We start from the raw sequence: 11,917 nt of genomic DNA on the forward strand, positions 1-11,917 counted from the left end.
GGTGTGTCCCGTTTCACTTGGCAAACAAGCACATTGTGTATAATTTAAAGGTAAATTTTCAGGTATTTTACACTAACTACATAATACTATACATAGCAATGCATGTGTTCAACACCAAAAATAATTTTGAGGAAAGCTTAGGAATGGCTTGGAAAATCCTGAGAAACTTTTCAACAGTACTTTCACTTATTTGGTCCCTTCCTTATTTGGTGCTATTCGGTCCCTTCCAAACCTTGTAGAAGAGAAACAATGTTTAAAGTAATGTGTTCTACCTCACCCTTGGAGGGGATTCATGCAGGCTGCTACACTAACTTGGTTTACACTGGGCAATGTGTTAAAGCAGTGTTACTTAATTACATGCCCATGTAATTTACAAGTTAGTTTACAACTCCCAGGTGAATTAGGTAGCATATGGGTTTAGTAAAAGAAAGAAATGGAAATCAAAAGGGGCGAGTAGAACTCTCAATCTTCTTTTCAACTTGCTTAGCAAGGTGGTTTTTTTCCCACCTCAGTTTAGTCATAAGACAAAAGAGAACTTCTTCAATACTCGGTCTTACATCAGCTAAGAAAGAAAACCAAAGTGAGAGTTATGTCCTTCTGAAAACATTTTCTTTCCAATTTCATAGGAGTAATTTCCCTGCTCTCCCCAACACGTATGCAACAATAGTAATTTTTTCCTCACAAAATCAAGCATAATCCAACTTGTAAGTTACAGTTCTGGCTACCCTATCCAAATATGGCACTTTTTGTCCCTATCTTTGCCCCTTTATTATTTCATTAAACACAAATTTGAATACAGGTGTACTCCATATTTCAAAAGGGCAATGAGCCTCCTAGATATTTCTTTACCTGCAGCAGCATAGACTTCTTCAGCAATAACAAAAAGAATGATTTAGCATCTGACTCTCTGCAAACAATTGATATTAAACCAAAATCCTCAGTGAAGAATCCTAAACAACAGATATGATGTCAGATATTTTAAAGCAAGTGTAATATAATATTGTGCAGAATCCTCTGTTAAATAATAAGATTTATCACTTGTAATTGGAAGTCTGTTTCAGACAAATACCCATTATTACATTTTCAAGGTAGCCTGACATTAAATACATTTTCATCTCCCAAAACACAGGTGACCATCATTAAATATGGGTTTCAGAGGTGCTGCCCAAATACTTCCAGCTCCCATTTTCTGGTGCAAAGAAATACAGTTGCTGGACATGATCTGACAGAGTCAAACAAACCTACAGACTGCTAAAAAACTATTGACGAGGAAAAGGAATTTAAAAAATTTGGTTTACTTGGAAATTTCCAATAAATAGTTGTATACTGTATTTTCTTGTGTTCTCTTTATACAAGACTTAATATCTTTCATAGTTCTAACATTTTTAATTCATATTAAACTTATTCCTGCCACTATTTGACTAATACTTATTGCCTTGTTAATTTGACACAAACATTCCGAGGAGCTTTCTCACAAATAGTGTTCTTAAATAATTAAAGGAGACTGAACAGAAATTAATGGATGAAGATGATGTATTCATAGATAAAATAATTGTGTTTGCACCTTAATTTAAAAGCAAAAAAACAAGAAAAGACAGTAGTTGCATGGATAGGAACAGAAGAGTCGGGCAATGCCAAAAGTAAGTTTGCACACACATCTTTTGTCCCTTAATATGCCTTTGTTTAGATAGTGTTTAAGTACCTGGTTGCATTTTTCAGTGCCGTATCACTTATTTTTCATACCTTTAGCTATACAAATTTCTCTATTTCCAAGGAGATATTCTGAAACTCATTTACATACAAAAAATTCATAAGGTATATTGCATTACTTGAAATATAATTTGCAATCATTTAATTATGCTACAATTTTATTTTGCCAACTGGAACGATTGAGACTTAGAGCTACAGAGTGTTTGGCTTTTGATAAATTAACCATTCTTTCATTTCCATTTATTGCCTTAATGCTTTTCAGACAGAAATCCAGAAATCTGTCCCATAGGTGTCCCAAAGTAAGGAGAGAGAACTAGAGCTTAGAACGTAAACTCTTACACAATCTTAGTTACAAATAGCCCCTTTCATCCTAAAGAATATCTAAGTGTCCATACATAAGACACAAAATTAATTAAATCAGACATTCCTGACTGGAACTCAGGAGCTAAGGAAGGAAGACAAGAAACTGCTTTATAGTGCTCAAAGTACTAAACAACATCAGATCCTGCCATTTGTACAAATTAATCTCTGGGTGATTCAGAAGTACCCTAATGATTCAAAAAACCATCATTATCGTGGCTTGATGCAGTACCTGTCACAGGATAAAAGAGGACGTGATGGCAGGGAACTAAAGCCAAAAAGAAGCTTCTAAACCTTTGCCTCAGATGGGAAAGTCACTAAAACCCAACCCTATTCCAGAGCAGAACTTAATGCATTTCAGCTGCAACTTAAAATCTAAGGCTACGGCATTTAATTTAACCAGGGGAGAGTGGAATAAAACCCAACACACAAACCACACCACCACAGAAAATATCCAAGTAATCAAGATTGATGTCCTAACTCTTAGGAAAAGGACAAGGAGAACTTCAGTTGCTTGTTTTACATTTCAAGTCAAAGACAGTACCTCCAGGAACACTCCAAGTGCTACTCCTCGATCCCTGTTCTGGAACACCTTCCTTGAAGTAATGATTTTCTTTATTCTTAGACAATTACTCCAAAAGTAGAGACACACAACAGTGAGTTTAGCCCTAGAGCAGATCTTCAGGTTCAAAGAGAGCCATTCAAAGGATGAAACCTCAGGCTAAGGCTACATAACATACTGGTATTAGCAATGACCAGCCCTTACAACAAATCATGGAATTGTTTCTTCTGCTATGCAAAGTAAAAGAAATAACTCAGCAATTAGAACTGGCACAACTGCAGGGCTCTCCACACCAACAGCTGTGGCACCAATAAGTGTCAAGGGCATTTCTGCTGGTGCTAGGGCAGCTTGAAGAGATTATGTCACAGCAGCAAGGGTATCTGCAAAGGATAGTCACAGTTAAAAACTGCACTATGAAAATTACAAGTTGCATGGCGAGGCCTTACTTTGGAAAGCCTTATTCAATCAGAGCAGATTATCCACCGTAAAGGGAATTGTTCTATACTAGCTTCTGTGAGCAAACTCTTCTGCTATGTGAGCCATTACTCAGTGTAAGATGCTGATTTAGCACTGATTCAGAGAATGACTGTTACTCAATTAGTAAATCACTTGAGTATTCTGTAGGGATCTCCTACTCAAATTCAGGTAAGGGCCAGTTCTGCTTGGCATGTCAGGACCATATTTCAGTTAGTAACTGACACATACTGTGCTGTAAACTTCACTGCAAAGCATATAAATAAGGAATGAAAAAAAGTTTTCAATCTACTACCGAAGTGGTAAAGATTCAGAGAATATAGAACAGGGTTCTATTAACTAATTACTGGCAGAATGTCAAAGGAGGTGGTATCATCACAGATCATTAAGGAGGAAAGGAGCTGGAATCTAAAAACCACAGGGGAGATTTTTAAAAAATTGACAGTGTAAATTCTTAAATTAATATGGGAGACAAAACTAAACAACCTTTCTGCTACACTAAGCCTTCACCAACCCCTATGGATTCTGAAAGCCATGACTGTGTTTTAGAGCAGTAAGTTATACCTAAAGTTAAAGGAATCTGAAGAACTACAGCAGAACTTCACAACTAAATGTCTACATAAGACACAACTAAATGTCTGGCAAGACAGTTGCTCTTCCATCCCCTACCAAATCCAGTGAGCTTGATTAGAAATATTTAGACACTTTGAGAACAAGAATGACTCTCCTATAAATTCATCATCTTTAAACTGAAATATAAGTTTTTACTTGCAAAAATCCGCAATTGTGAAAATACATGTGATCAAGGGGCAAAAGCAGCAGCCAGATATGGTAGAAAGGAACATGTACAAATATTTATGACAAGTTAGAAAAATTAAAATGCGTACATTACAGTTAAGTCACAAAATCAGAAATAACCGACCATATCCAAATACGTAAAGTCTTGCTTTCCCACAGGAAAGAACAACACTGTATAGACTACTTGAAGCAAGTAATTTCCTTTACATTAGATTTTTTTATACAACCTTATATTAATGCTAAAACAACATGAGACTCTGGCTAAAAGATCATCTAAAACTTGACTAATAATATATCCTATTGTGTTTACTACATATCACAGACAAGGAGATCTTTAAACAGGCAGAAAGAAAGAAAGAAAAAAAAGTAACACATCTGAAGGAAACCAGTTTTCAGTTCCCCTAGATCTTAAATTCAGTAACACAGCCCCCAAGTGTGCTGCTCTTGGCACTAACAGAGTCATCCAAAGCGAGTACACCAGCTATAGTTCTGCTCTTTGCAAAACATGGAAAATGCAAAACACATTCTTTTAGAACAGGAAAATTAAACTTCCCTAAAACCATCAAGGAAAATTAATCAAATATTGTAGAGGAAGAACACTTCTAGTGTGCTGCTAGTAGAATATGGCAGTACAGGTGATAATCACAATTTCAATGTTTAAACTGTAAAACTAGAGAACGCCTATAGTCAAAAGGACTTCTGGGATCACTTCAGAGCTAGCTTAACATCCCGTTCCAAACCACTGTCCTGAGAATGATCCCTTTTCCCTACTAACAGAACTCCTAAACTGGCCATTTTATCTAAGCACTTTAAATTAGGTCATGTACACACCCTCCTGTATGCCTAAACCACTGTTGAAAATGAACGTCCTTAGTCATTTAGGCCCACATTAACCAATTAGCATGTCCTAGACTGAATCTACCTGGTCTGTCAGAGCAGGGGAATGTAAGAAGACTTCCCTGCCTGCCATGCTTGATAAAGAGGTGCTCAGATGGGCTGCCAGCCCATCATGAGGTTTGTAGCTCTAGCAAGGAAGAACCGGAATATTTCATACCTGAGTCGGACACAAGGCAGCTCATGTGCTGACAGAGCGGTGTCCTAGCCCAGCAACCTCTTCTTATAGCTACACAGATACATCTCTGGCCCACAGCCCACAATGAAGGCTGAATTGTCCCGACAGTACTTTTGAAAAGGATAAGGATCCCCTGCAAACTCTGCTCTTTGATGTCTTGGTCACATTTTAGACTAAGTTTGATTTACTGAGTCTCCAAGGCTCAATCAAATTGATTGATCTAGCTGAGCACTACAAAATTGTATCATATAAATCATTCCACACCCACAACTTTTAATACTGATAATAAGTAACTGCGGAAGAGGACTAGTGTGTATGTCTCAGAAAAGAACTGGCACTTGAACTACTAAGAATTAGTTATAACCAAGAATTTAATAATTTAATAACAATGACCATGGTTTGAGAGACACTACAGACCTAGCTTTTAGTGCATGATGAATTTATTTTTTTATTTCTACTATAATAACAAAAGATCTGTTATTAAAAGACAGTTATAGTGTATGCATGCAAAGCTAGAAATAAGGTTTTAGATGCCAAAATATGAAATAATAATTTTAGCAATTTTGCATCTTGAAAGTCTTTATTTTATTTGAATGGAAAAATACAAGGAAATGTGGATACCACCAGTACCTACAGATGCACAAATTTCAGAAGATAGCAGAAATCATAGAATCATAGAATGTTTTGGGTTGGAAGGGACCCCTAGAGGTCATCTAGTCCAACCCCCCTGCAGTGAGCAGGGACACCGCTAACTAGATCAGGTTGCTCAGAGCCCTGTCCGACCTGGCCTTGAATGCTTCCAGGGATGGGGCCTCCACCACCTCTCTGGGCAACCTGTTCCAGTGTTTCACCACCCTCATTGTAAAGAACATCTTCCTTATATCTAGTCTAAACCTACCCTGCTTCAGTTTAAAACCATTACCCCTTGTCCTGTCACAGCTGGCCCTACTAAAAAGATTTTCCCCATCTTTCCTATAGGCCCCCTTTAGGTATTGAAAGGCTGTCATCAGGTCTCCCCGCAGCCTTCTCTTCTCCAGGCTGAACAAGCCCAACTCTCTCAGCCTGGCCTCATAGGAGAGGTGCTCCAGCCCCCGGATCATTTTTGTGGCCTTCCTCTGGACCCGCTCCAACACTTCCATGTCCTTCTTGTTCTGAGGGCTCCAGAGCTGGTCGCAGTACTCTAGGTGAGGTCTCACCAGAGCAGAGTAGAGGGGCAGAATCACCTCCCTCTCCCTGCTGGCCACGCTTCTCCTGATGCAGCCCAGAGTACCGTTGGCCTTCTGGTCTGCCAGCGCACAGTGCCAGCTCATGTCCAGCTTTTCATCCACCAGCACCCCCAAGTCCCTCTCGGCAGGGCTGCTCTCGATCCTTTCTTCCCCCAGCCTGTACTGATACTGGGGGTTACCCCGACCCAGGTGCAGGACCTTGCACTTGGCCTTGTTGAACCTCATGAGGTTCACACAGGCCCACCTCTCCAGCCTGTCCAGGTCTCTCTGGATGACAACCAGTCAGATTATAAAATAGGACAGGAAGTAGTTTCATACTCACAGTTCTTTAAAATTATAAAATAAGTGTGAGGCATGTCAGCAGTGAGCTAATGCCAGTGCTTCGCCCCAAGGGCTCACTTATAGTTGCAATTTATTTTTTTTAAGCAACCCCAACTATGCTAATTGATTTAAATTAATTCTCTATATGGACATTAGGTAGAGCCCCAATCGTTGACTTCCTCTCTCGATCACAAGAAATTTAGCATATAAATAACTTTTCAAATTGCAGGGTAGTCTTCTGGGGCATGTGTGCATGCAGTGAGATCTTACAAATCCTTTAATGATCATTCATAAACCTAACAAAATGAGCTCTACGTTCATATGGCTACAAAAATCAGTTACCAAACATTACAGGAATGATTGATTATTTTTTCCTCCCATACCAATTTTCTGTAATAAATCAATAATGAAGTCTCAAAGCAGCTTAAATGTAATTAACAATTGTTTTAAGAGCATTACTTTCCAAACTTGTTATAGAAGCAATAAGTCTGAAGGATACAATCAGGACCCAAACTTTCCTTTCTGTTTGTTTGCTTATATTCCTCTGCATTGTTTACATACATTGGCTTTCATTGGCTACACTTTTTAAATAGGTAAGCCTTGAAAATTTCACAACAATAGCAGATCATGCCTTGCAAACACTGAATAATGTTCAAATGGATTTATTAACACAGCATAAAACTGTGGTCTCTAAACCCTGAATTGTGGAGGTTTTTGAGAGACCCTCAGACCTTCCTCGGGGTCACAGAAAATTGTTGTCACTATAGCAGTCACAGGAAGCTATTGCTGCTATGATTCAGGTTGATGCAGGGAGAAACACATGATATTTCCTGTAATACACTATTTTTCAATGCTGTTGCTGAAAAGCCAGCAAAGACTGGAGCTATTGGATGTATATAAACCACAACCCCTTCAATGTGAGGAGTCAAAGTCTTAGCAAGGTTGTTAGAACTTCAAATTGTAAACCTCCAATCTAAAATTCTTATGCCCTTGTCTAGATATTAGGAAAAATATCTACTATCCTACCGAGACACTGTAACTGCTCCCTATAAATCCACACACTCATTTAGACCTTTCATATGCTTACACTAAAACAGATCCATTGCAGCATGAACAGGCAGAGTGAATTTATACATATCCAGCTAGCTTGGATACCAATAACACCACAAATTCCAGCTAGTAGGCAATTACCAGCGTGCAGCCCATTCTGGAAACTGCTATCACAGTTTCACTGTTATTGGTAGCTAAATTAGCTTCAAGGAAGTTGAGTATTTGTAGATATGCTGCAATCGTGCACTTCGGCTTCACTGCAACCCTGATTGTACTCCGTTATGCATGTTGTTCCATTACAACCTTGCATTTTGTGTTGGCTCTTCCATGGTAGTGCACTTTTACGGAACTTGATGCCCAGAGAACGATGTTACCACTATACATCATCTTAAACTATACACAGCCTAACCCATGCACTTATTAGTTTAAACACACAATGCTGTGACTATTCACATACTTCAAGATTTTCTGTTGAGTTAGGTCAGTGCAATAACACATTTTGGTCATGACAGAACAGATCAGTATCACTAATACTGAACTGCACAGGCCTTTAAACAGTTAAGTCTGCCAGACCTGATCTTTATCGTGTCCCAGCTTACACATACAGAAACAATTCTTTCACCTGTGTATACCCATGCATACAGATACAATCATATCTACTTCTTACAGGCATCATGCAACCACATCCCATCCGTTCACTCACTCAACCCAAACTTACTACTTCTCCAGCTACCCAGCCTGCCAATATGCTGTTAATACATCTTCATAGAGCTTTGCATTCTTCCTGCCTTCAAATTCATGATTTTATTCCCTCCAATTGTATCCATTCCTCACTCAAACTCATAGTTTCTTCTTTCTACTTCTGTCCTTTCTGCCACTTGCTGAACACATGAAGACTTGTTTTAATCACAGAAGGTGTGTTAGTGCAATTTGTTTCATTAACTTCATTCATCTTATTTTGGCAGTTTCTAAAGGTTCCAGGATGGAAACAAGGCCCCAGTTATGCCAACCACTATGCAAACCAGTCACAGAAAGACAAACCCTATCCTAAAGAGATTACAGGCTAGATTTAAAATAAACAGAAGTTAAATGGTGATCAAAGGAATTTGGGATGGAAAAAAAATTACACAGCAAACACCTTTTTGTTAAACTTGCAGCTTCCATCCTGCAACTACATGCCTACTGTTAGTAAAACTTAATTTCAGGGTTACCTGTGGTATCCTATTTCTGTTGGCCATTAGAATGATATATACATGTCCTTATTTACCTCTTTTTAAAAGCACATATCGCACCTTTCAACATGCAAAAGATACTGCAAAAGAGGTGTTTACATTATATTTTAAGATCCCCTAGTAGTTTAAAGGTCAAGCACGTAATCTCCTCTGTTACTGCAATGAAACAATTCAGAGCGTTTCAAGCCATACACCCAGATTTGCTTCCTATACTTAGCATAAGGATTGCTGGGGACTCCAGTAGGTGTAAAAGATGACAGTTAGCATTTTAATGGTAAATGTCTGCCATAAGCAACACCTGCTGAAAAACAAGGTAGATTTCAATTTTGCAAGAGGACATCCTCCCTTTTAAGCCCATCCCCTACCTAAGTCTGAACTTAGCATAATAAAAAGCCTGCTGGGCTGAGCTATTGGATCTTAATGTCCCATCAGCTCAAGGGCTGAGTATTCTCTTTGTATTAGTTGGTAATTTCTTGTAGGCCAAGAATTTACTGCCGTCCTTCTATGCCATGGCACAGCAGCACCAGAGAAATGAACTGTGGCTAACTGAACTGACTGGCTAGCACAATTAAAATTGCCAACCATACAAAGTATCTACATGAGCCATGCTGTTTTATAGTAAGGACCATGACAGTTCTGGCCTCCCCTGTGTGAAAGCTGCCTGGCAGCTTTGCTTTTGCAAACTTGTATCTGAGTGCAAGGGTTTGTGTTTGTAAGCTCTTGAAATACAGTACCTCGTCTCCTCAATAGAAAATAAAAAACAATTTAAAAACCCAGAATTGAATAGATCACAATACACATCCCTGTAACCTGCCAGCCCTTCTAGTTAATGTGATGCCCTTTCCTCACAATATTAGTCTTGGGATGTACAAATAGATTACTACTAGTGTAAGACAGTAATCAGGAAAACAGCATTCAGAGAGATGATCATACCTCTAACATGCAGAACAGTCCCATGCATGCAGCGTATGGTTTGTCTGCTGTCGAAATACAGTTGGAGTACCTCCAAGCAGAGTGAAATTCTTTGCGTAGGAGAGCAATGTAAAAACAGTTCTGCTGTTACATATGAGCTGCCTTCACTAATATGTGTCTTTAGTCTGTCCTAGGACTCATCTTAATAAGGTAAAAAGTTTCTGGGAAACAAATCTTAATTTTCTACAGGTCATATGTTGTCATAATTGCAGATAACAAAAATAATGAGAGGAAAGGACAGCAGAGTCCTCCTTCCACTCCTACAACCATTTCTTTTATACCAGGCTTGGCTTCAAGATGAGAACCCCTTACAAACCATTTGCAACTTCCGTGGACCTTCCATAACCACTATCACATTCTCCTTGGCAGACATACAGAAAAACCTGAAATCTCAGATCTGAATTAAAACCAGAACCCTTGCATGGGGATAGCTTTGAAATGAAGGTAGCTCAGTAACAACACAAATCTTCACATTATTCTCCAGAATTCTGGCAAAGAACATATTCAGCCTCAGGGGCACCTAGACAGTTGCCATCTTTCAAAGCATTATGGCCTCAGGGTATGGAATACAGATCTTCTACAAATATGGTCTAACAAAATTGTTTCAAAATGATTTAGGAAGTAATAGTAATGGTAGGTAGTTTTGGAAAAGCTTACCAAATCTGACTTCTTTTAAGCCATAGATCATATGCTGAATCCATCTGCTGTTTCTCTGTGATACAGACTGACAAAGCTGCAAGCCTGGCTGGAAAAAAAAAAAATCCGTAATTGAGTATCTACTACTCCTTCCCCCAATAAACACATTCTATTCTACCCACCCACACTACCAAGCCATTGATTTAACAGATATGGTGGTAAAACATACTAAATTTATTAAGCAAGCAGTTTTATCTTTAGCAAATACTTTTAACTATATTTCTAATGTATTTGTCTCCAGAAATGCGTCTAGCTGTTCTTCCCAATGTTCCCATATGTCCCTTCCACACTTTGCACCACTAATAATGCAAACATCATATTCGCCATGCAAAGTAAACCACTATCAGATACAAAAGGAAGTCTTTATGACTGTTACATAAGTCGAACCACTATGATCAGGACAACAGAGTAGGTTAATCATGCCTTTATTACTTACTAAAATCCTATAATTAGCAGCTTGCAAGATCATATTTTACTTGCATACAGTTACACATAGCTTTTTTGCTGTTATAGAAGGCATTTATTTCATATCCTCATTCATTATTACTAAAAAAAATTCTTTGCATTATACTGTGGTCCTTTACATATAACTCACTTTTCCTACAATGAAGAGAAAAAAAGGAGAGCATAGTAGCAGGCCTTAAATCTGATCAAGGATATTTTTTTTTCATACCTCTTGCAAAAAATTTCATTAGTTCTTCATGCCTGTTATTTATAAGTTTTTTACCTGACAACCCAGGGTGTAGCTCTGTTTCTGTTGTAAGCATATGGTTGGTGGCAACTTTGAAGTCTGCCAATAAAAGTCACTCGCATGAAAGGAATACTTCATTGTTAAAGAAAAACTTGTAGATTTGACTTGTTACTTTTCAGAAAATTTAATTTGGTGCTGAATGATACATCTCTCATAATAGCAGCAGTAAGAATAAAACTGTTCATGCTTTAAGATCACTTTTGTCTGTCTCCAGTTGCTCCTGCTTTTCTTTCTCAACCATCCTTCCTTCTAATGAATCCCTCCTTTCTACAAAGGACTCAGCTTCCCAAAATGTAAAATAATGCATATAACAGACTAAAACCTTGCTTTTAAAATTAATTTTTGTTTAGGAAATAATAAAAAATTTCCTACCTGAGGGGAAAAAAATGCCCGTACGGTAGCAACTATTGATCCCACAGGAAGAAAAATAACGGATTGAGAACATCTTAAGGGAAAACGTTAACTTTTTTCCTCCCCTTTTCAACACTGTGCTTTTCACCTTTAGCCGCTGTACCTAATTCATACTACTTCATCATTTAGGGTGTCGATTTACTTTACAAGACACCAGGCCCTCTGCCTTCCTCATATTTGCCCTCTCCCCAGCCACCCGCCCGCTCACTACACTTTTTTTCACTCACCCCCCTCCCCTCAGTGCGGGCCCCGCTCGCCCCCGCGGCACGGGGACAGGTAGCG

The 11,917-nt window shown here is 38.6% G+C and overlaps 1 protein-coding gene across 1 annotated transcript in view; it reads right to left on the minus strand.

The window, feature by feature from the left end:
- The window catches only part of FABP6 (fatty acid binding protein 6), a 44,746-nt gene extending 33,533 nt beyond the window's left edge, over positions 1–11,213 (minus strand). The window contains exons 1-2 of the mRNA XM_035902507.1: positions 11,201–11,213; positions 10,435–10,522 (exon numbers count right to left, since the gene is read on the minus strand). Of these exons, the coding sequence (XP_035758400.1) occupies positions 10,435–10,465 (31 nt within the window). The 5' untranslated portion in view covers positions 10,466–10,522; positions 11,201–11,213. The remainder of the gene's footprint in view (positions 1–10,434; positions 10,523–11,200) is intronic.
- Between the last annotated feature and the right edge of the window lie 704 nt (positions 11,214–11,917).

This window comes from Egretta garzetta, unplaced genomic scaffold, assembly GCF_000687185.1.
Source record: "Egretta garzetta isolate BGI_Z169 unplaced genomic scaffold, ASM68718v1 scaffold209, whole genome shotgun sequence".
Classification (NCBI taxonomy): Eukaryota; Metazoa; Chordata; class Aves; order Pelecaniformes; family Ardeidae; genus Egretta; species Egretta garzetta.